The sequence below is a fragment of the Ahaetulla prasina genome, chromosome 8, assembly GCF_028640845.1.
Source record: "Ahaetulla prasina isolate Xishuangbanna chromosome 8, ASM2864084v1, whole genome shotgun sequence".
Taxonomy (NCBI): domain Eukaryota; kingdom Metazoa; phylum Chordata; class Lepidosauria; order Squamata; family Colubridae; genus Ahaetulla; species Ahaetulla prasina.
In genome coordinates, this window is record NC_080546.1 from 23987441 (window position 1) to 24013980 (window position 26540).

General features: G+C 39.4%; 1 protein-coding gene across 2 annotated transcripts in view; it reads right to left on the reverse strand.

Annotated features, from left to right (window-relative positions):
- The window catches only part of TSPAN5 (tetraspanin 5), a 76228-nt gene extending 50882 nt beyond the window's left edge, over nt 1-25346 (reverse strand). Inside the window, exon 1 of one of the 2 annotated variants that reach the window (XM_058192099.1) lies at nt 24678-25346. In XM_058192099.1, the coding sequence (XP_058048082.1) occupies nt 24678-24758 (81 nt within the window). In that variant the 5' untranslated portion in view covers nt 24759-25346. The remainder of the gene's footprint in view (nt 1-24677) is intronic. The other variant, XM_058192098.1, reaches the window with a different exon arrangement.
- Nucleotides 25347-26540: the final 1194 nt, after the last annotated feature.

Here is a 26540-nt window from a genome sequence, read left to right on the forward strand (position 1 = left end):
TTTAAATTTCTGAAAATATACTATTTGTATCACCCGCGCATAAGTTTAGTTCACGTTATGTAAGTGAAACTAAATGGCACTATAGTGCGGCCGCAAACAAAAGAGCCTCGTCCCAGAATAGCTCGCGCATCTCCCCCCACACCACCCAACTGTAACAGACAAGCAGAGCTGGTAGCTGGCGCCCCCCACAAACCCAATCCACGGTGCACGAGAGGCATGCGCAGATGACGATACACGGCGCATTACTGCGGAACCGGTGGACGATTAGAAAATTTTACTACTAACAGAGATAGAAAAAGTGGGCGGTAGGTATAAAAAGGTTGACTACCCCTGTGCTAAGTAATGTTAATGCAACAATTAAGAATACAGCATAGAATCTTTGAAACTGTGATATTAACTTCCTGCTTTCTTTTATCAATGAGTTTATTGGGGCAGAGTCTCTTTGAACATGTTGTATCTTCTTTTCTGGAGCTTTTTTCAACTTGGACCAAGTTGCTGCTTATGAGATAAAATGGTAATAAACTCCCATCTAATGATTGTTTATATCTCTTGGTCTCCACACTGTCCTTGAAAACACCTGTGAAAGGTCCTGGTCCTGGTCCTTGTACCTCTTGGATATCTCAACTAGAAAAAACCTGCTCTGATAAGGATAAGGATGGGGGGGGGGAAACACACCTTCTCAAATAGCAGTTCTTTTGCTCAGAAACAACCTGCCTTCACAAGATTATGATGGCTCGTTCTCATGTTACTACCAACCTGCCTTCCATTGAGGATCTGTATACTGCATGAGTCAAAAAGAGGGCTGTGAAAATATTTACAGACCCCTCACATCCTGGACATAAACTGTTTTAACTCCTACCCTCAAACTAATTAGACACAAGACACAAGAACAGTTTTTTCCCGAACGCCATCACTCTGCTAAACAAATAATACCCTCAACACTGTCAAACTAGTTACTAAGTCTGCATTACTATTAATCTTCTCATCATTCCTATCACCCATCTCCTCTCACTTATGACTATATGACTGTAACTTTGTTGCTAGTATCTAAGATTTATATTAAGTGTTTCCCTATGACCATCATTTGTGTTGTAAATGTTGTGCCTTGATGAAGGTATCTTTTCTTTTATGTACACCGAGAGCATATGCACCAAGACAAATTCCTTGTGTGGCCAATCACACTTGGCCAATAAAGAATTCTATTCTATTCTATTCTATTCTATTCTATTCTATTCTATTCTATTCTATTCTTCTATTTGATTTGATTTGATGCCATTCGCATTCCAATTCCCTTTCTCTTCTCTTCTCTTCTGAATTCTATTCTATTCTATTCTATTCTATTCTATTCTATTCTATTCTTCTATTTGATTTGATTTGATGCCATTCGCATTCCAATTCCCTTTCTCTTCTCTTCTCTTCTGAATTCTATTCTATTCTATTCTATTCTATTCTATTCTATTCTATTCTATTCTATTCTAAGATTTCAGAAGACAATGAGTTTCCCAGGGCAGAAAGTGCCACTTGAGCAAAAAAAACTATTTAAGATCAAAATTAGGCAACTTTGTGTAGTACTGTGCAATCTATTGCTTTGTTTTTACTATTTGGAATGTACGTCACCTGAAATCCATGGAATAGGCAACATATAGATGTACAAATAAATACAAATTTTAAAAAACCAACCAACCCAAACTATGGCTTACCATTTGACAGGGCCTCTTCCCACCCACATGCATGTAATTTCTACTATGATGTTAGCTTCATCTTAACCATAGCCCACAAATGACTTAGACTTAAGTCACTCTTAGTTGTGCCCGAGATAAAATCGTATTTTTGCCCATATTCTGATACTATCAAAGGGCAGTCTCAAAATGTATAAAATCAGTTATGCTTTGTTGCTTATTACCCCATTGATTGTAGTTGCTTGAAAGAAGCAAATTAGGAAGACAGGGATCATGAGTGTGAATAGCAAATGTCATGCCAGTATAGTTTTCAAAGGACTCAAGATGGATGGTTAGATAGCACTTCAATTCAGTAGTAGGAAAATGCCTATAAACTTGAATTGTCCACCACTTAAATGCAAATATGGCATTTAGAGATTGAAAATATCTTATTACATGTGAACCAAGTTGCGTATATTATTCTGGATGTACAGATGTTATATCCATAATTTAACTTGCATTCATTTTTTCTTGGATGACACATTTATTTAAAGAACATTTCCTCCAGGTTGCTTTTCTTCCTTTCCTCATTGTTACAGGGGTGTTTATAGCCAAAGTGTTCCAAGTTCTTTGCTTTTCTTTTACTTACTACCATTACCAACCCCAGCAAACCTTTGATCTTGGACAACAGAATCTCAGTTCTGATGTGTTATGTTTATACTATTCTGAAGAGGAAAAAGGATACTTATGCACATCTCTAGCCATATCATTTCCTTCCATTCATCCTCTGAACAAAAGGCATGTTTGCCAGAAACTAAGATAAATGTTTAAGCAAATGAGGTGATGACTGCAATTATGTTTTTAAAGAGGAGTGGGAGACTCACTCTTGGAAGTTAGCCATCATAGCTACATGATATTAAATTATCCAAGATATCCATGAATATCAGATGCAATGACCAATAATACAGTATTATTTGGGGAATCTTGGTGGTGTCTCCAAAGACGCCTGACTGCAATAAACCGCTAAACCAAATTGATATTCTGTTGAGTCAATGTGTTATTCAGCTAAGTTTGTTGAAATGTTGTAAGAAGTTAGCACTCACCCCTCTCCTAGGAGAATGAAATATTTTGGAGGATATTGAATAGGGCAGAGTATTGTGTTTCCCTGGATGAGAAATGGAGAAGCCTGTTTTAAAGACAAAGCAGCTTCCTGCCTCCTCACACCTTTGTCAATGGGCCATTAAGGCCTCAGCCAAGCTCACTCATTCCCCGCACCTTTGTCAATGGACCATCATCTGGACTCATCTAGCAACAGAAACTCACCACATGGCAAGGCTCAAGAAAGCTTGAGAGACAACCTACAAAGTTAGCTAAGACCCCTAGACCACCTGGGAGTTTTATAACCAATCAGGGTACATTTCTTATACAGGAACAGAAAACACTAAGGTGGGGCCCCACAGAGAGTATAAACTCAGGCACTCAGCATCTTGTCTTTCTCTTCTCCTTTTCTTTTCTTCTTCTCCTTTCCTCTCTGGTTCTTCATCCAACACCTTGAAACATGTGATCACCTTTTCTACTCAGGAACGCAAGCCATGTGCTCCTGGTTCAGGAACTCAAGCTATGTGATTCCTGTCCACCATTAAACCATCTTTCCAAGCAGTTTCCATGTTTCCAGTGTCTTTTTCCCCACTTGGAACTGAATCCAGATGGACTTTTCTTCCAACAATGTTTAAAAAGAAATTAGAACAAAATATGAATTCAGGATTTGTAATGATCCTGAATGGTAATCTTAGCCCAAGTACCATATATTCTTGTGGATCAGCCAAGTTCCAAAACATATCCCAAAATTGGATTCGGCTTATCCATAGATGGGCATTTATTTATTATATTTTTATCCCTATTATTTTATAAGTAAGTCAAGTTGGCAAACATACCTAATATTCCTTCCTCTTCTATTTTCCTCATAACAACAACCAGATGAGGTGAATTGGGCTGAGAGAAACTGGCCCAAAGTCACCCAGTCAGCTTTCATGCCTCACCGTCTCCTGGTAAGCATCTTGACCATTATACCAAACTGCATATATCCAGGTGTATATATGATAATACTTTAAAAACACCATATATACTCATGGATGTCCATCCACAGATAAACTGACCTTCACATTTTTTAAGTACCACAAAAGAGTACCACCCACAGATAAAGAAAATTGTGAAAATTAAAACATATGACAATCTGGAGAGTCATGTATGTATGTGAGTTGCAAATTTATCCATTAAAAAAGGTAACATATTAATCAGCTGATTTATAGATCATTTGCTTTCCATTTTGTGTAAAGGACTGATTATTGTATTGTAGCAAAACAACTATGCAAAATTTGGTTCCTCTGTGAAAGACATCAAAAAAAAGAACCTGTCAGCTGACATAAAACAATAGAACCAGTCTTTACGAAAGTATTCCTAAATGATGTATACATAACAATGAGTGTGGAAGGAGTAATAACCATAAATATGGTAATGTAATAAGAAGCATTCTGCCGCCTCATTTTCCCTCTTCCCATAAAAGCAAAAACACTGTTCATACGGGAATTTTCGAATATTTGCATGGTACTAAAATTTGCAATCGGAATCCCCACAAAATTGTATTAAAAAGCCAAAAACTTGGGTAAGCATTCATTTAACAACCCATGCTGATGATTCTCTCTACTATCAACAATATTTTTAAGAGGGCTCATCAACATATTCCTGGACCCTATTCAAGTTTATTCAAAAACAAGCCCTGTGGTGGGTTTTATTAGCAGTACTCGTGCATAGGATTACCATGATAATGCAGATGCACATGACCTTTAATCATTTCATTGTTTCGCTGGAATAATGAATGCGAAGGAATTTTTTGTGGCATTTCACCCACACAGCAATGATCTGGACCACTGGTCTACATGAAACAATGACTATTCTATATGTTCGCAATTAACTCTTGGTTTTCTCCATATCCCATCCTTCCATCTGATATAACTATCAAAATCTGTTTTATTTCCTTCAATTCTACAATTTTAGGGGGAGGAAAGGGAAGGAGAAAGGGAAGGAGAAAGATTTCTAATGCTCACTGCCAGTTTTCCATAAGAATGTTCAATGGAGAAGCCAAGAGGAAGTGGGAAGTTACTTCTACTCTCACTGCTTTTTTGCCATCTGTGGTCATTTTGCCGTCTGTGATCATTCTATTTCTCTGTTTTTAACAGAGATGTATTATCATTTCAGAGATATTAAAGAAATATGGGTCACAAGTTGTCTAGTGACTTGTTAAAAATTCTCCAGCTATGGTACAAACAGAAAAAAGCCATGAAAAAAGATAAGTTATTACAGAAAACTTCTACAATTTGCACGTGTAGCCTCAGCAAGCATCTTAGCTGTTTTTAGCCAAAATTCTTTTTATTTCTCCTGACTAGACCAGTGGAAATGGTAAAGACCTGGAATGACATGCTACAAGCATTGCTTGGATCCTTGATGACACTATAATGGTTTCCCTGGGAAATGAATAAAGAGAGAATCTTCCATGTTGGTGTATGTATCATTCACTTATCATTATGAAAAATAAGGTGAGTTGGATGCTACTGACTTCAGTGCTCACTTTAATCCTTAAAATCCTTGCTTGGACATGCAAAATCAGAGCTCATAACAAGTTCAGCTACTGTTTTCTTCTCTCACAACAATACTGCTAAAAGAGGCCCTATAAATCAAAATTCAAAATGAAATTAATTCTTGTTTAATAATTCAGCAGAACATTGTGAATAACAGGAACTACTAGTATGGGATTATCTGCAGCAAATAATCCCATTTCCTTGTCATTCTGCTTCTAAATAGCACTGCAACATGAAAGTGAGTGGAAAAAAGCTCCATCTGATGTATTTTTTTATTCATTTGTAATTCTTTGGGGAATTATGTAAATTTCAATAGGAACATGACATATAAACTATCATCCCGTACATATCCATTTATAAAATGATCCATAGTTGCAACAAACAGATAGATTAATGAACAAATGTGATTTAAATTACAAACTCTGAAGCACTGTGTTAAATTTATACATATTTACAATATTTAAAAGATGTTCTTCAGATCCTTCGTACTGAAAAATGTTGTTGGGTGGGTTTTTTTTGACACTTTCAAGTTTAAAGGAGATGGGTGTACTTTATGACATTTACTAGAACAGATTGGAACATTTAAGCAGGAGGAAAGATTCAGGAAATGCTGCCACGGCAAATCTTTACTTTTTCTATAACTTTTGCAGGAGACGAACATTCTTCAAATACAGTGCAAAGTATTCAACAACAAATGATGTGTGGAAATGATCCAATCCTAGATTAGTTAACTCGCTGTAAAGGTTAAATAAATATCCTTTATTTTTTTGCTCTGCATTTTGTTAAATTAAAAGTTTCCATCCAATTTTTTTTCCTAATAGGTTTTTGGACATTTTTCAAATCTCATTAAAAGGTTAATCTAAAGAGACTTGATATTTTGAAGAGGAAGGGTAAAACAATATAAGACACTTGTTGGTGAAACTTTCAGAGAGATTTTTTGCCATGACCTGGGTGAAGTTCGATCTTCTGTCCACCGTAATTTTTCCCTGCCCTTTGAGAATTTAGAAGACGTCACCTCCTTGTCACCAAAGCCATAATTTCATGAATACTGCATATGTTGCCTTGTATTGGGACACGGTGGCTCAGGACGTTGAGCTTGTCGATCGAAAGGTTGGCAGCTCAGCGGTTCGAATCCCTAGCACTGCCGTGTAACGGGGTGAGCTCCCATTACTTGTCCCAGCTTCTGCCAACCTAGCAGTTTCGAAAGCACGTAAAAATGCAAGTAGAAAAAATAGGGACCACCTTTGGTGGGAAGGTAACAGCGTTCCGTGCACCTTTGGCGTTGAGTCATGCCGGCCACATGACCACAGAGACGTCTTCGGACAGCACTGGCTCTTCGGCTTTGAAACGGAGATGAGCACCACCCCCTAGAGTCGGCAACAACTAGCAAGTATGTGCGAGGGGAACCTTTACCTTTACCTATGTTGCCTTGTAATTCAGAAAGATTTGTATGAGGTTAGATTTTCATTAGCTTCATATTATGTTCTGGGATAGAACCTGGAAATCTAAACCAGTAACACGATGGCTGCCAACTTCTTGGTGGTATCTAACAACTTTATCCTCCCAGAAACCTTAGGAATGGCAGCTTTTCAAACTGGCTTGAAGAACATATTGCTTAAACCTTAGGCCACCCAATTTTAATCATCCACCATGTGTTTGGAAGAAACTGAAGGCTATTACAAAAATAAAATATTTGAACCATGTCAGAATCCTGTATAAACCTCTGTCTTCTTATCAATGTCCAAATTAAAACATCACAATTAGCTAGAACTGCCAGGTAACTCCCATCTAAAATTGGAAAGGGAATTATATGCTTATCAACAGCAAAGCCATCTTTATCTTTTGAGTATGCAGAGTGTGTTTCTAGCTAGCAGAAAGTTAATTTAAATATGAAACAGGAAAGTCCATAGGTGCAGAGAGTTGAAAGCAAGTGTCTTTCTTTTAAACCATGTCATATCCAAGCAATACATTTGAATGTTTTTGACTGCAACAAGATGCAAAGTTGGTTTTATTCCATCTGGAATCTGTACAATTATATATATGTAAAAAGATTACCAAGAATATAATTTCTGGTTTGGGGGGGGGAGAAATCTGCTCTATAAAATAAGTTACATTTATTTATGTAGCTCATTTTTCTTTCAAAACAATTGATTCTCTTTTCAAGTGCTTTATTCTCTGTTAAGTAGCTTAAGTGGTGAAATATTTTAGCCAGCAGAGAAGAGGATCTTGAAAGACAGAAAGAAGATCCATTACAAAGGCAAAAATGTTATCAGAACATCAGTGTTCTCTTTCTTCCAAGCAGCCGTAAGTACAAAGATGTGCAAGAAGAGATACTGTAGTAGGGATTCTGCATTATGAATTTATATTCTGCCTAGAAATCAGTTTTCTCTAGAAGGAGTAGCAAGTTGAGAAGTGCTTGAAGTTGGAGAAGACTCTGTTGGCTCACCATTATCTCAAATCACTGTTTCTCAACCCCGGCAATTTTAAAATGAGTGAACTTCAACTCCCAGAATTCCCCAACCAGACATTCCGGCTAGGGAATTCTGGGAGTTGAAGTCCATACATCTTATAGTTGCCAAGGTTGAGAAACATTGTCTTAAATAATTCTTAGTAGGATTGCAAGATGGATCAGCTAGCTGAAGCAGATCTGTCCCGTCTTTGTGAAGCATGTCACATGAGACCGCCAAGCACACCCACACTTCTTACACTTATTTTATTTATTTATTTATTTATTTTATTTTGTCACAACAATATATGTAGGTATCATACAAAAAGATTATATAGCATATAAACACATATGAGTAAATATTAGGAGGTATAAGCATATATATATATAGGAAGAAAAAAAGAAAAACAATAGGACAGGAACGGTAGGCACGTTTGTGTGCTTATGCACGCCCCTTATGGTCCTCTTAGGAATGGGGTGAGGTCAATAGTAGAAAGTTTTTGGTTAAAGCTTTTAGGATTATGAGAAGAGACCACAGAGTCAGGTAAAGTATTCCAAGCACTGATGATTCTGTTACAGAAGTCATATTTTCTGCAATCTAGATTAAAGCGGTTGACATTAAGTTTAAATCTATTAGTTGCTCTAGTATTATTGCAATTAAAGCTGAAGTAGTCTTTAACAGGAAGGACATTACAATAGATGATTCTATGAGTTAAACTTAGGTCTTGTCGGAGGCGATGGAGTTCCAAGCTTTCTAAGCCTAGGATTTCAAGTCTGGTGGGGTAAGGTATTTTGTTGTTTTCAGAGGAATGGAGAACTCTTCTTGTAAAATATTTCTGGACACGTTCAATTGTATTGATGTCAGAGATGTGGTGAGGGTTCCAAACAGGCGAGCTGTATTCTAGAATTGGTCTAGCAAATGTTTTATATGCTCTGGTTAGTAGTGTGGTGTTTTTGGAAAAGAAGCTACGCAAAATTAGCTTACCAAGAGATATGAGCCCAGAAGAAAGAGTGCTTGGTTTAGAGATTCTTTTACAATAATTTACTGTGAGGATGTTTATTAATTTTCACCAGCTCACCATAGTGAGAAGTTAGGAGTATCACCTACTTGTCTCTAGCCAAGGCAAGGAAAAGTAGCAGTGAATGAACAAGTATGGAATTGTGGGATTGTGTATGCTGACTTTGGAGAGCTATCTCAGCTTGTAAAAGGACACAATCTGACATTTAGGCTCAAATTTCATTGTGACTGTGACTTTTCTTAAAAGTCTTTATCAGATGACCATATCCATGTTCTTAAATCTTAAGCATACTAATCATCATTAGGTGAGATATATCTCTACCACAAGAAGATGGAAATGATTGGAGAAAGGAGAATTATGAGGATGATGGTCTGGAAGTGAAGGAGAGAACTATCATTACTAATATCATTACCATTTTTAGTTTTCAGGCCTAAGTTCTTCTCCCTGGAATTTGTAGGTATATTTTGTAGATAAGTCTTCCAACACTCAGATTTTAAACAATGATTTTAATCTTGGTTTTCACTGTTTTTTCACATGGTTTTTGTTCTCCCAAAGAGATCCAAAATGAATGAATGAAAGGAGAGTCTGCTGGATCAGACTAAAAACCTATTTAGTCCAGCAATCTGTATCTGCTTGTCCTAAGTGGTATTAGCAGGTCTTCATTGTTCTTTCATCTACCCCAGGGGTCTGCAAACTTGGCTCTTTTAAGACTTGTGGACTTCAACTCTGAGAGTTCCTCAGCCAGCTTTGCTGGCTGAGAAACTCTGGGAGCTGAAGTCCACAAGTCTTAAAAGAACCAAGTTTGCAGACCCCTGATCTACCCTATTAATTGCTTTTTTTAAATATATATATATAATAGCCCCAAGGCTGACTCCCATACATCCCACTATACCATTATCAAACTACCATTTTTTTAAGGTAGCAGTAGTTCTATCAACATGAAAACTATTCTCCCACCAAACTACTGGAGGGTCACCAGAAATATATTTGAACTCCATATCTGAAGGGGGGAAAACAGAATTTTAATTTGTTTGATAATTGTTCTGTTTTTTAAATTGGTATGCTTGCTGCCACAGAATTTAGAAAAAATAGGCTTCAGGCCTTTCATTCCAAACAAAAACTTCTTTAAAGAACATCCTTCACTGGAATTTCAAACAATGACACAAAAGCCCCAAGTTATTTTTTTCCAATTAACATTCCTTTTGTTTAGACCTAGAAGGCAGACTTTCAATATCGCTTATTTGTAGTTTACTTTATATGGCCAGCCAGCTTGAATGTCTCCCACTTGCCAACATCTGCCTACTTCTGAAGCTTTCGTACTCTTGATTTCACTGAATTATATAACAAGCTTTGCTACACATAACAAACAGGCATTGGTCCTATGAATATCCAGGGGTGGAGGGGTCAGTTCTAAAATCAATCCTACTTCAAAGAAATGAGAATAAATCAAAGTACCAGGGATACATTATAGGGGGAGGAGTTTTAAGCATTTGCTGTTGCTTTGATTCCTATCTCAATTTTTCCCCCAATCCTCTTCCCAAAAAATATTTGGGTTTCTTTCTTGTGGTGAATAGCAAGTACAAGATTTGGGAGAGGCGGGGGGGGGACACACACCAGGTAGAATTATTACCAAAAAGACCTGAAAGCCATCCTTTTCTCCTTCTACAACTTTGCTTCCTTATCCCTGCTAACTCTTTTCCAGTCATACCAGAAATGGTCCGCATAGTCAGAGAGGGTAAAACCTTAAATACAAAAATGACTGGAATTACTTGAAGAACACAAAATACTAATACCATATGCTCTAATGCAAGAAGAGGGTTTTTTTAAAAAAAAAAAGTCAATAGGATAACTATAATAAAAAGTTAACCCCATTTATTTCCATAGGACCTACTCCAAAATAAGGAGGTACAAGTTTGCCGCCTGTATTTCACTGTGTTATAAGTCTTTATAAACTGACTTTTTAAAAGGCATTACATTTTTAAATTGGGGTGTCAAACTCGATTGCATTGTGGGCGGCATCAGGGTTGTGTTTGACCTTGGGGGGAGGGGAGGGGGCGTGGCCAACTCCATGTCACTCGTGTCAGGGCACCTCCTGCGCTCCGTTTTTGCTGGCAGAGGCACCACGGGCCGGTCTTTCACTGTTTTCAGGGTGGCCCCACTGGCCAGATCTAAGCACCCCACGGGCTTAATAAATGCCTTAGCCACATAAAGCAACTCCTTACAAAAGAATTATAAAAATATAAAATATGTATTTACTATGAATACAAATTTATTATGTAGATAAATACATTATTTATACTATATCGCAGTGATGGCTAACCTTTTTGCCATCGTGTGCCAAAAGCGGGGGAGCGCAGGGGAGGTTGCGCGTGCATGTGCCGCCACTCATAATTCAATGTGCCCCCGTCCCCTGTTCACGCGTGCGCTACACACACACCCCATGCTCCCCCCACTTTTGCCACGTGATGGCACGGTGGGCCCGGTAGGCCCGTTTTTCGCCCTTCCCAGGCTCCAGAGGCTTTCTTGGAGCCTGGGAAGGGCGAAAACAGCCTTCCCCACCGCTCTGAAGGCTCCCCGGAAGCCAGAAATGGCCCGTTTCCCGACTTCCAGTGGGCCTAGAAAGTCCCAAAATTAACTGGCCGGTGCATGAATGTGCACTGGAACTGAGCTAGGGCAGCGCTCGCGTGCCCACAGATATGGCTTCGCGTGCCGCCTGTGGCACGTGTGCCATAGGTTCGCCATCACAGCTATATCGTATCAATTATATAAATATAAAATTACATACAATTTGAAGGTTTCTGGATAGGGCATTCTAATACTTAGGGCCAATCACTGGAAGAACTAAGTTAAGGTGAACAACCTTGGAAATACAAACTATCTCCTATCATCTATCCCAGTCAAAGACCACAAAACAAGACAATACCCTGTAAGCTGGAAATCTCACATTGCATCTAAGAATTAAGGAAACTGAAACTGAATGCATCTCTCAAAATTACAGAGGTGTCAATTACAACTCCCAAATGTAAACAGTTCTGAGTTATGCAGCCTTCACTTAAAAACATCTAGGAAATTACTGACTTCAATATTGGATTCCTCTTACCATTAGGAAGTTTTTCATCCGGAACCCAACTTCCTGTAAATTAAGTTAGAAACTAAGTAACTTATTCTATGGCTTGTATTCTATGGAGATATGGAACTGTTCTGTTTCTGTGATATCTCTTCTATGACACTCTTAAGTACTGGAAAATACTGTTAAAGCTCTCAAAACTAAACAATCTGCTTCATTCAGCATTTCCTTACAGGATTTAATTTGGTGGGGTTTTTTTGTCATTCTCACTAGACCCTTTTCTAAATCTGCTCAGCTTTGTCTGAATCTTTAAAATGGGATGCCCAGAACCACAAACAAAACTTTGAGATGAGGCCCAACAAATGCAGAACACAGTGGAAACTATTATTTTTATGTTATGAAAAGTGATGTCGTTTAAAACTATACTGATTTTTAGCAGCTTTTTCAAACTGCTGCCTCATATGTCTAGTTCAATGAAAAGAAGGATTAGGGGAGACCTGATAGCAGTGATTATATTCATCTTGTCATCTAGTACAGAGGTCCCCAACCCCTGGTCCATGGACTAGCAGGCCACACAAATAAGTAGAGGCCCATCTACGGGATGCAGGCAGCACACGAAACCATGCCTCTTCCGGTCCACAGAGAAAACCACTCTCCACAGAACTGGTCCCTGGTCCCCAAAAGATTAGGGCTGCTGATCTAGTACAAATACAAAGTATTTTCACAAATAATTGTTATCAAAGCCGTTATCTTTCATTCTGTAGTTGTGCATTTTATTACTATTTCTAAATGAGCAATTATGCGTATTAAATGTCATTCTTTTCAGATTACTTTTGTTTTCAATCCAATCATCTTGAATTTGATTTCTGTGTTCTCAAGTATTAGAATCAGCCTATCCAATATTGCCAATGCAAATTTGGTGAGCACTGCTTCTATTTCTTCATTCAAAGCATTAATGAAAATTTTGAAATATGCCAGACTTGGGAACAATTCTGGCATTCCATCTGATACGTCGCTCAAATTTGATGAGGCTCTCTTAATTAGCACTCTTGACTATGAGTTTCAAGTCACTGTGAATATAAAAACGTACCACTCATATCCTAAAATGCATACTACCCAGACCCTATTTAATGAATTTATTAATATGTGATATATAGTATTTTCTCAAATGCTTTTCTGAAGTCAAGATATATTAAGTCCACAAAAGTCCCAAAATCTATTGAGAAATTTATATGACCAAATAATGAAGCAAGAGTAGCTTAGCAAGGCTTGCTCTTGGAAAATCCATACGGAAGTCCTCGACTTACAACAGTTCATTTAATGATTGTTCGAAGTTATTATAACGGCACTGAAAAAAGTGACGTATAACCAACCGTTTTTCACATTTACAACTATGGCAGCATCTCTATGGTCACATGATCAAAATTCAGACGCTGGGCAACTGACTCATATTTATGACAGTTCTGGTGCCCTGAGGTCATGTGATCACCTTTTGCGACCTTTTGACAAACAAAGCCAATGGGGAAGCCAGATTCATTTAACAACCATGTTACTAACTTAACAACTTCAGTGATTCACTTAACAACTGCAGCAAGAAAGGTCTTAAAATGGGGCAAAATTCATTTAACAAACGTCTCACTTAGCAACCGATATTTTGGGCTGAATTATAGTCATAAGTCAAGAGCTACTTGTATTACTTCTAGTAATACAGCATTATCAAGGGCTTACAATAATTGCTTTAGATTCTAACTTGGAATATTCCAAGATATCATTGCAAGATTGATTGGTCTCTAGTTCCCTGGACCCATCTTTTTTCCCCCCTTGATTATACTGTATTTGCTCTCTTCTGATCTATTGCTTGTTCTCTAAGATTTTTTTTAAAATAGAGTTTGATAAGCAGACAATGTCTGCAAATTCTTTTACTACTCAGAAGGCAGTCTCTCTTCCAAAGGAGACTGGAATTCATATAACAGCAGAAAGTATTCTCTAAGATTCTATCAAACCTAAGCTGAATCATACTTCTTCAACCAGCTCATTAACAACTGGCAAGAGGAATGCATATTCCCTTCCCAAAATGAGTATTTCAGCTTTTGTTTCTTATTTTTTGCCCTTTGCCTCATTCACTAAACTCTGGGATACTATTATTTTCTACTCGTTCTACTCTTTTTAACATCCTTCACTAACCTCAATTCATTTTCAATGTTAGCTTTCCTGATACCATCTCTACAAATGTAGGCTACTGCATTTTCTCCTTCTCAGCGATTTCCATTTTCTACATACGTATCTTAAATTTTTAATACGTTTCAGGACACTCACATTCTTCTATTTTTCACTGAACTGAAATTGTGCTTTTAATAATTCCTTTTTTGAGGAATTTCCAACTATCAAGTTTCTCTTCCTCCTGGATCCTTTTGAGATAGAATCCTATATATTAGCATGCTGTTTATTAAAATCAATTTTACTTTTGCTTACTACCAAATTCTAGAAGTACCCACTCACTCACTTGGAGGAATTAGCTGAAGAAATCTGGTTGAAAGCTACAGACAACCTGTATCTCTAGCTACAGTATTCTTCCCAAAGCCACAGCACCATCCATAACACTAGAAACTTCTGAACCTATGCCACTGCCCAGATTTAATTTCCTACCCGTTTACAGCAGTACACAATACAGCATCAAGAAAGCATGCAAATTAGATTGACAAAGAACTTTCAACCCTGTAAAGTTGTAGTTGGGGAAAATTAAGAGTTAAAACAAATTGCTCTTTCATCAGTAAGCTACTCCAAGGCCTTTTCTTGATTTATTCTTTATTATTTGTAATTCCCAATTTTATTTCAATTTTTTTTTTTGCATCAACTTCTGGAAGCTAGTTTGTGAGGAGTGCGTTCTCTAGGGCAAAGTATAAAGAAAGAACAGATATGAGAAGCCAGTAGTCTAGGAAGATATTAGTAAAGACACAAGAAACCTCTTGATAGCTTTCAGTCCAAGAAAACCTTCCCTAACATTTAGTTAAAGCCAGTATCAGAGGCAGCATTATGCTTTTTTCCAGAGTTTAGAATAGTGCCTGGCAGGAATAGAAGACAGAGGTATCTGCAGGCTGGTAGGGGCTGATTGATTAGAAAGAAGACATTCTTTTCCTCCATGCATAGCCAAATTGAGACAAGAGATCTATTATGTACGGCTGCTCTCCATCTATACCATGCATGGGCTGCTTAAGATACCAACCAATCCTAGTTGTGTTTCTTCTCCCATCCTTTTCTGCAAAGTATCTGGGGCTCTGTAGTTTCCTGATGAAGCCCAGATGGGTTAATTTCATATGCCACATTAGGTCGGGCTATGGTTTGCTTGATTTTGATTCAGCCCAGTCTGTGAATTCAGACATTAGGGTCTGCAAACCAGGATTTTAGGGTCACCCTTATAACCTAAATCAAACAACATTCTAAATAGTTATGTGGCTCTGAATACTTCTAGTATACCATATTGTGCAAAAACCCAGCCAACTATTATTTTTTCAATACATTGAGGCTAGCAAATCCAGAATTGCAAGGCACAGTGTGAATATAGGGAATTTTATACCCACTTTACAAATATCGAACAGAGGCTCAAAGTTGTCTTATTAAAAGTACTAGCAAAATTCCAAATGAAAAGGCCTTCCTGGTTCATAGCGTTTGTACACATTTCATTTATTTGTAGGAAAACAATTCTTTTACTTAACTTTATTTTCTCTTGGATTTCCTTTCACATCAGAAACATTAGTTATATACAGGGCATTATCTACCAAAGCAAACAATTGCCTCCTCTTTTAGCAAAAAAATCAAACTCATTCCACTGATTCCAAAAAAACAGGAAGATGAATCCTTCTTCCAGGAACCCCTTATCTGGCAATATTTCTCCACTAGGCTGCCTGCACGTCCATGTTTGTTCTTCATTCATTTTAGCAAATTGTAAAGAACTGGCTATGCCACTTTTGAGGCCTTTTCACATCTTTTTCCACAATGGATGAAAACTAAACCTGAAAAATGAAACTCACATTAACATCAGTGGGAGCTGCTTGTAAATAAAGACTGCACAGATGAGGTCTTGAATGTTACAAAAAAGTGGGGAGGGTGAACTTTTTTGAGCAGTGAAAGTGCTGCCAAAGCCAAACATGAAGCACACTTATAGATTTGCACCCTGCTAATATTCTTCTGGGTTTTTTTTAGGATAGAGAAGCAGCAGTCAAGAGACATGAAGCACCAGCACTTGGTAGAGTAGCAATGATGGTCTTGGAAATCATATTCAAGTGCCACTGCATGTCTATACCTACAAAGATCAGGACTATGCAGATTCTTTTTTTTTTAGACACTCTATAGAAGTGAAAGTTGGACTCTGACTTTGAAGCAGCAGTATATACAGACTATTGGAGCTTTTGAAATATGGCATTTGAGGAGACTCCTCAGAGTACTCCCAACAGCCAAGAAAACAAGCAAATGGATCACAGAATCAATCGATCCAGACTTCTTGAGAATCCAATGGCCAGGCCCAATTATCCTATTTTGGAAACATTATGCAAATGCCTAGTTCTGAAGCCTACAATGCTGGGAAAGCTGGAGAGCAAGAGAAGGAGAAGAAAAACCAGAAGCACGGTGGATGGACTCAATTACAGCAGTGATGGGTGCATTTCAGGTGGAAGACCTGAAGCACAAAGTTGGGAACAGGGTGCCTTGAAGAATTTCTGAACTGAGTCACTGTGGCTTTAAAGTTATAATTTAGTGGGTTGGAAAAATCCACTCATTTTTGTGGGTTATGGCGGAGGGAGATAGAAGCAGCAAACCTACTGTCAGGTTGAGGACCACCTGACGAATGGATGGTTTATCATGAAGAAGACTTATGCACAGACTGATCTGGGAAGAGAGTGTGAGTTTTAAGGACAAAATCAATGTGTTAAGGATTTAGAAGGATTTAAACCCATTGTTCCCTTTAAAACTTCCCCAACTCCATAACATGTTTAAGAAAAGAAGTCTTATATTTGGCCCTACCTAGGGATGAAATGCTACCAGTTCGGACCGGATCATGCAATCCGGTAGCGATGAGGGGCGGGTAGTTCGGAGAACCGGTAGCAAAAATCCCTGCCCCCCCACCGCCCACGCCTCGCTGTTCCTCTTCTCTGTCCCTGAATCTCTCGGTGGTGATATAGCTGCAAACGGCCTTAAATGACTGCCGCAGTGCTTCAAATGGCTGCACTACAGAAGGCAGACTGGTGCGCTCCCAAGTTTTGTATACTTTATTATTTTTATTATTTATTATTGTTGGCCATGCCCAGTCACCTGACCACCAAGCCGCGCCCACCAGTTAAGCCACGCCCACAGAACTGTTAGGGAAAATTTTAAGATTTCATCCCTGGCCCTACCTATTTGGAAGAGAGAAGTAAATGTTGACAAGTAGTAGTAATAATAATAATAATAATAATAATAATAATAATAATAATAATAATAATAATAATAATAATAATAATAATAATATACACTGAGAGCATATACACCAAGACAAATTTCTTGTGTGTCTAATCACACTTGGCCAATAAAAAATTATATTCTATTCTATTCTATAAACCATGACTTAGTATTAGTCCAGTCTCAAAAAGACAAAAATTGAATCATTTGGTCTCTAGAACCATTTCTACTAACTGATCTCATCTTTATCATAAGACAGGAACCAAACAAGGAACCTGGGATCTATATCAAGAATGTGCCTTCATGCTTTTGTATATCTCCTGTGGGATCTGGGCAAGGAAATTCAAGAAGGGTAGAAGGGATTTAACCCCAGAACTTCTGCAAGATCATTTCAGAGTATTTTCCTATGCAGCCCTAAGAGTAGCAGTTGAATGTTAAAATCCTCAAAGGAAGCTTTCAATGTACAAGAAGCTAAAATCACAATGAGGAATGGCAGACAAATTAGGCTACGCACATGTAAATCTTCAGTTTTCAGCCATTGCATTTCCCAGCTCTTAAAATCCAGGGCACATAAATCTTACACCGGGGAAGCTGCCAAGTAAACTGCTGTTACCATAGATTCCCATTTGCCACTAATGAATTGCCTCCAGTCGCCGTCTGAGTCCAACATGCAGCTTATAACTAGAGATAAATATATCAGCTGCCACTCCATACAACAACCAAACCAGTGAAAATGAACATGTGCATCCTCCATGACCATAACAAGGTGACAGGTTGGACCTTTCAGAATGCTTTGAGTAACATAACATTCGACTGTATATATCCTGCACTAAAGAATAACTTTGGTTGTTTTTCCCCAATCTCTGCATTCAAATGTTGTACCAAGAGATGTTTAGCACCCTGCCCTGCTAAACTATGCACATTGCATAACTCATTTCACTGCATGATTTAATCTTAATAATTTTGCTACTGCACTACTTAAGGCTATTAAGCAAATCTCCAAAGCTATGCACAGATACCCAGTATAAGAACATATTAAAATGTTTTGTTGTACATCCTTAAGTTATTGACATGGACAAACTGATGCCTTGCAGATGGGTGATGAGACTGCATTAGAGTTTTAACCATCCTATCTTCTTTTATGGATGTATTCCAGACATCACAGTATGTTATGACAAGCTACAGAAGCTCCTGAATTTATCAAAAAAGACTTGACACCTTTTGTAGCCAAGAAATGAGCTGTTCAGCATGCAAGTTAGCTTAGTTCCCCATAAGAATAGGACAAAGTAGGGCTGCTAAGCTGGCAAAATAAGGCAGTGGTAGAAAACAAGGCTTATCAATGAGAGGATGGAGGAAATGCAATGGCTGGCAACCTTAAGATGGTTCTAGAAAAGTCTACAGCTTATCTAGATCCATCTTAAGGTTGTGAGTCATTACATTTCCTCCATTCTCTCATAAATATGCCTCATTTTACTAATGTGATTAGGTATTTTACTAATGAGCAATGCTGGCTGGTGATTCTGAGATGGGCTGAGCAATTTTGATCCATGTCAGGAATGACAGAAGAATCCAAAGAAGCAAATTGATAATAATCAAATAATCTACCTGGTGGAGTACAACCCCAGGGAAGTCAGAAGAGAGAAGAGACACCATGTACTGTCAGCCTGAGAGAGGTGTACCAGCCAGTACTTTTAAATATTTTCTTGACTCAAAATAGAAAACATTAGAGTCTTGTACAACACAGCAGTATACACACAGTTTAAACCCAAATTACAAAGTACACACTATGGCATTAGAGATCATTCAAGCTGAATAACATTAACTGAGAAATAAAGGGCCCTTTACCATTCATTTTAAATTTCAAGGGGGGCCTTTTTTCTCCTTTCCTGCTGTTTATCAGTAAAACAGTTATGAAAATAGTGGATAGGTAGACTTGGCTTCTCCAAATGTAAGTCACCTTGCTAAGGAATGTTACTGAAATGGAAAATAAATCCAGTTTGTCTTAACTAAACAGCAAAATATATAATCAATAAGTGTTTTGCAGTATGTCTTTCATCAAATCCTAAAAGCTCACCAAAAACCCTGTAACCATGTTATTTGTCACAGAAAGGGAGACAACCTATTCTCCAAATCACCTGAGGGGAAGGCTAGATATAACGGATGGAAATTTACCAAAGACAGATCCAACTAGAACTAAGGATAAATTTTCTAACAGTTAAAACAATTAATCAATGGAACGACTTGCCTCCAGAAGTTGTGAATGTTCCAGACCTTTTTAAGAAGAAATTAGAAAGCAATTTGCCTGAAATGGTATAGGCCACGGTCTCCTGCTTGGGCACAGGGTTGGATTAGAAGATCTATAATATCCCTTCCAAATCTGTTATCCTGTATTCCTTATTATTATTTCATGGTTTACCTCCAATTCAGCTGAAATCTAGAAAGTAGATGAGCAACTTATTACCACTAAGAATAAGCTTCCCTAATCAAATGTAATTATTCTAATCTGTTTTATTAAAATATATTTCAATGTAAGCAACTACTAACATTAATCAGTCTACAGAAAAGCATTAGGGATTTTTCGCAATTAGTTTATCCAAGGCAATGTTGCTTTTTGCTAGAGAAGACACAAGAACCAAAACCCATATTAGCCTCTGATTTGGCTGGTACAGAAGTGCAAATCTTCTGCAGTGACCTGTTAAGAAAAATTCTAACCTTCTGTAGGGTCCCTTAAGCTAATATCCTACAGATACTCCCTGGCTTACAACCATTCAAGTTGGTTGTAAAGTTACAACAGTGTTTTAAAAAAATTACTTATGAATAGTCCTCAGACTTACGACTATCGCAGTTTCCTCCATGGTCAGGTGATCAAAATTTGGTCACTTGGCAACTGGCATGTTCTACAACAGTTTCAGTATCCCAAGGTCACATGGTCACCATGTGCAACCTTCCCAGCCAGTTTCAACAAGCAAAGTTGATGGGGGAAGCCAGATTTGCCTATCATCAACATGATTCACTGAACTATGGCAAAAAAGATCATAAAGTTGGATGTGACTCACTTAACCACCACCCTGCTTAGCAACAGAAATTCTGGTCCCAATTGTGGTTATAACTCAAGGACTAGCTATGCCTGTTTTTCTTCAGTTAGCATTTGACTGACATGGGAAATGGCAATTACACTTCTCCCTTTCCCAAGCAGATCTGTGCTTGGTCTTCTTCTCCATTATAAATGCAAGCTTTTTCTCTCTAAGCAAAATTTAAACATAATGTACTAGAATAAAATGCAAAGACATCAATTCTTAGATAAATATATTATGCACTTACAAAGAAAATTAAACTTAAATTAAAAAGACAACCTACTTCAATCACTAGAAAAGAGGTAAACTAGAACGTGCAATTGTGATTCAATCCACATACCATGGATGTGTCACCTGGTACTACTGCCAAAATAAAACCCTTCCCTGCTTATAGGCAGGCTTCTAATCACAAGATTTATTCCTTGTACACACCAGTCTAATTTTTCTAGTAGTTGGGCATGCAAATAAAACCTCTAATCATGTTTTCAGCATGGAGAAAGTAAGTTGAGTTGAATGCAATCCTCTGACTAATACAATTATTTTGAAGTTTTAAAGGGAGTATTATTGATACAAACATAGCATGTTCCAACTTGTAAAGTCTGCACATTTCAGGTTAGGATTAAATTATGTACCTATTCAAATGTGTCATTGCCCCTACAGATATAATCATCCTAGGACTTTCAAAACAAGCCAACATGCAGAAAGACAGCTCAATCCACAGTCATGGCAAGATTCATGATGACCTGTCTCTAACTCATAAGTTATAGAGTCAGATTTATAGCTTTACATGCTAGTAATGCTGAAGCAAATGATACATGAAAATGTACATCTTAATATTTACACTAGCCTCAGGTTAAAAGCAAATAAAATTTGCATATAAAATGTACCGTGCGTTTAAACTAGCTTACAGAATGCAGATGAAACTATGTTGATATAACAGAGACTCTTCTTTAACTTTGTAATTTACATTCTGATCTATTCCTTGACATCACAGCAGCTAAACCAATCAAGAAGTGATTTTGCAGCCTATCAATAATGTCTCAACAGATTAGGAACTATAAATAGCCATTTTTCCCCTCCTATTCAATCATGTCAATTCTTGGAAATTGCCGGGATATATTCCTGCAGTTTTCTTGGCAAGTTTTTTCAGAAGTGGTTTGCCATTACCACATTTGCAAGGCTAAGAGTGACTGGCCCAAAGTCACCCACTTGGCTTTGTGCCCACGAGAGACTAGAACCCACAGTCTCCTGGATTTGAACTCCACAGTCTCCCAGTTTCTAGACTGATGCCTTAAACACTACATCGAACTGGCTTTCAGATGATACTTGTTGATCATGTATGGCAGGGGTGTCAAACTTGATTTCATTGAGGGCCGCATCAGGCTTGTGTTTGGCCTCGGGAGAGGCATGGCGGGGGGGGGCATGGCCAGCTCGACATCACTTATGTCGGGGGCGCCTGTGGTGGCCTAAGCGCTTTGCCAGCAAAAACGGAGCTTGGGAGAGCAGCGCGCGGCCCTCCCAAGCTCTGTTTTTGCTAGAAGAGCCACCATGGAGCCAGTCCTTCGCTGTTTCCAGGGCAGCCTCACAGGCCAGATCTAAGCACCTCGTGGGCCTTGAGTTTGACAGCCCTGATATACAGTATTAGTGGAATATAGGTATAAGATTTTGAAGTATAGATGATCCTTGTTTAATGACCATTTACTCAGTGACTATTTCCCCTTGCAACAATGCTGAATGAGTGATAGTCATGATCAACCTTCGAAGTTCAGGCCAGCGCAGAGCCTAGGTTAAAACTAGGTTAAAGACAGGATTGTCATGGAGAAAAGTCCATTTTTGTGGCTGCTTTTGTGCTAATCAAAATTCAACAGTATTTTCTCAGAATTGTCTCGGGCTTCTTCTAAATTCACTTTCTTCAGAATGGATTGCACAGATACATGCACTTACAAGGCTACAATCTTTAAAAATAATTTCAGACTCAATCTAGGACATTTATAAATACAGTCATATCAGAATACAAGTTTAATGCAGGGTTGCTAGCATAGCTAATACTGTTCTTCAAAGCAGATGTAAACAGCTTTGAAGACTTTTAGACTTGTGGAAATCTTTTGGTAAATCCAGTACAGTTTTCACAAGACAACAAGCAAAACCATGCATTTCTCTGCCTTTATAGGAGCACTAGGCTTCCTGGAAAGGACTTGTACAAACCTTACCCTGGCCTTTATTTTCCAGGATGAGACCCACTAACAAGCAAGAATCTTGCAATATCCAAACATTCACATTTACAAAAGCAAAAGCTTTTCTGGATAAGAGCCCAGATTTTTAGATGATTGAAGGCTTTTTCTCAATGGGCAAATTGAATAACAACATTAACACCTTTCTCTTGTCTTAGGCCACTGGCCACTTTCCATTAACTTTTGACCAGAATGCCAAAACTAATCAAAACTTGGCACTTCCTTCATTTCAATATGTAATAACAGGGGGGAACGGCTTTTAATGAATTTCCCCATACAGCAATGGAAGACTTTGTCCAGATTGCTTTCACAATCACTCAGATCCAATTCTGTTCACCTTCACTATGTATGATTACTTAATGCAAAATCTATGTCCTTTATGTAATGCACCAGCCACTAGCAGATTTCATGGAATATGGTCTTCTACAAGCCAAGTACACTGAACAAAACAACATTATTTGCTACAATTTTGGCACACATTCCCAACCTAAGGGTCTTCAGATATGCTAGTGTACTTTCTTATCATCCCCCGCAAGAGTCCAGCCCAACCAAAATTTAAAAGCTAAAACATGGTTGGATATGTATGTATACCATCAACCAACATCCAAGTTCTGACATTTTGCATGAACTGTCTGTTCTCCTAGCAACCCAATTTAGGGAACAATAATGGGGAGATTTATTTTTAATATTCGTAAATGTAAAGAGGTAGTCAAAACTAAGGAGAAATTTCCTGACAGTTAGAACAATTAATAAGTGGAACGACTTGCCTGCAGAAGTTGTGAATGCTCCAACACTGGAAATTTTTAAGAAAATGTTGGATAACCATCTGACTGAGATGGTGTAGGGTTTCCTGCCTGGGCAGGGGGTTGGACTAGAAGGCCTCCAAGGTCCCTTCCAACTCTGATGTTATGTTATGTTATGTTAAAACTATCATAAATCAAGAACAAGCAAGGGAGAAAGTAGAGAGAAAGTATTGTGATATTTTAGCACACAGCACCAATTTTACATATAGCAGAAAAGCCAATTAAAGGAGGTCAGTCAGGAGGATAACAAGCTTGGCATACATCTGATTTCCCAACCTGACGCCCTCCAGATATAATAACAATCATTTTTAGAACAATCATTTTTATAACAATTGTTATTGTTATAACATTATAACAATAACAATCAATCATGCAGCTGTCCTACTCTCAATGACTTTGACCAGCTACAAATCTCCGATTCACAGTTTCCAACCAACATAATTTCCAGTTATTCAGTAAGACTATCCATGTGGAGTCCTTAGTCCGTCTCTGAGCCTGGTTCTTAGCTTGCAGACATTTCATTCTCCAACAATGTAAGTTCATCAATGGAAACATTATCTAGCATATCTGGAGGATGCCAGGTTAATAGGTACCCACTGCCCAAAATGTTTACTCTAAAAAAAATGCTACCTCTAATCTTGCCTTATTCTAAAACACACATAAATATGCAGTAGCTTGGCAAGTTGTGTTCCCTTCTATGGCTCTTCCATGAAACCCATGAAACCTCTTTTTCACCTCCCTATGCATTGCATAACCCTTTATTTTTTTTAAGACTACAGTTTCTAGGGCTTCTTGATAGAGTAGAATCTTGCTTTCTCCAGGCATAGTTTTAAATAAATAATCACTGGAAGCAAGGAAGGCCTAAAATTGGGGGAGAAGGTCCACACCTTAACCCCCAAAGGTCCACCTGGCCAAAAGGATAAAAAGCACAAACCCAGGCATCGGTTTCAAAAAAAAAAAAAAAACCCTGAGGGGACGAAGGCGGTCACGAAAAGCAAATCCACGATTTCGAAGGGGATAAAAAGGCTCCGTGAAACTATCCAGATTTCCTAAGGCGAACCGAGCCCTCCCTCCCCCCCCCCGCTGTACCGATAGACAAAGACCCCCCACCCACCCACAAACGCTATTCAACCTGCCAGGAGCGATTCGCCGCGCTCCACGCCACGCGCGTTTGCTTTCTCGCCCTCCCTCCCTCTCTCCGCGCGGATCTACCCCCTTCCACGCAAAAACCGCACCATCACGCACAACTGCTTCTTCGGCCAGAAACCAATAAAATTAAAAAAATATATAAAAAAAATACAATGACCGCCTTACCCAGAAGATGACGTTGAAGCCAAAGATGAAATACTTAATGCAGCAGCTCACTTCGGGGCCTTTATAATGCTTTCCGGACATCCTCGGGGCTCATGAAGACAGTTTTACTCGCGAGCACCGTCGGCCGGGAGAGGCGGGAGAGAAAGGCAAAGGGGCAGCGCGGTCGGGCGAAGGCGCCGAGCCGAGCCGGGCGCGGGCAGGCAAGATTAGTTAGAGGCGGCAGCCGGCCGATTGCTGGCTTGCTGGCTCGGCTGCTGGCCGGCCGGAGCGCGCAGGCAGCGAACGAAACCCGCGTCGTGGCCGCCGCCGCCGCCTCCTGCCTCCGCGCATCGAGGAGGCCGAGCAGGAGCGGGGAGAGCTGCGGACCCTCTGAGCCGCGGGAAGCGGCTGTCCGGCGATGCCCTCAGGCGGAGGCTCGACCCCCCCACCTCAGGAGCCGCCAAGCGCTCGCCACCCCTCTGACACCCGCGGAGCCTCCTCCCACCGCGAGCGCTTCTCTTCCTCCTCCTCGCCACAAGCGCTCGCACGCCCAGCGGGAACAGGCGGCGGTGGGGGGGGAGAGGCCGGCGACTGGCTGGGCCCGCTTTAATGGAGAGGCGTCCTCGCCAATCCGGCGCGGCACGGAGGTCCAGCTGGCGGCGGAGCAGCTGAATTGGGGGTGGGGGCGGCGTCTCTCCGCCCCGAGATCGCGGCGGGAGGGATTGGGGGGGGGCGGTGTTGTGAGGCTGTCGAAACCCCGGGCCCGGCGTTAGCCTTGCTGCGGATAGGTTTGTGGGAACGGGGCCCGAGCCAGTCGCTTGCTTGGAACGTGCTGGCGGTTTTAAGCCAAGATTAGCTCGGCTCCTTGGCACGCTGAGGCACCAACCAGGGTTTCCCAGTGACGAGAGGGTCCGCTCCACGCTGGGCGTTCAAAGCGACGCGCACCACAGCCTAGCGGACGGCCGCGCTTTTCCTTTTCCTAGCTTTAAAGCAACGTTACGCATGGCGCACAAAGGGAGCGAGAAACGGAATAATTAAAAAGGCGTGAAATTGAGAAGACGTAGCTGAAGAAGAGCTGTGTATCCTCTGCGTAGCTTCTCTATCGGCGAAGGTCCTATCGGCCATATACGCGGCCTCAGCCTTTTTTATTTCTTCAGGATCGCAACAGTTCCGTCTATTCCAGCCGGGTTTTCGTGGAGTACTTTCCCACCCACCAGCCGATCATATAGATAAGATTCGTTTTGTGATTTAATCATCATTCATTCTGTCTCTAACCAAACCACTTCGGCGTTCTGGTCACTCTGTTTTGCATTCAGTCCACATTTATGCAGCGCCCGTTCATTCCGGACTCGTTTCTTTTCTCTTTTTTTACGTGCAATTCTTGGAGAAACCCCTTGCTGCAATGTTGGTTAGGCGTGTTTCTCCTGAAATCGCTCCCGTGTAACAAAGCGAGCAGAAGATTGCTCTTATACACACCCGTTCAGTTTATTTTAAGCAATGTTCCTTCTTCATAACATTGTATGAAGGAGATGGTCGGTTTTAAAATTTAATAAAAATGAAATAAATTGTCATTAACCTGCATACTTCCCTATTTTCCCATCGTTAGGTAACATTCTACAAATAGTTTAGCATGAAGTGCAAATCCAAATCGCCCTCACCTGGACATTGTAATATAGACAAAGAGGACCAAATCAGTTTGGAGAGTTGGAACCTTAGGGAAAATAATAATTTGGGTTTGTAATGATGGGTTGTTCAGCCTGCCTTTTCAAATATATTCACAAAGCACTTTATCAAAAGTAAAATCATAACATTCTGGATGCAAATTCATTACCATTTGCTCAGAAGTAAACTCACTTGAACTCAGTTGAACATTTCTCAGGAGAA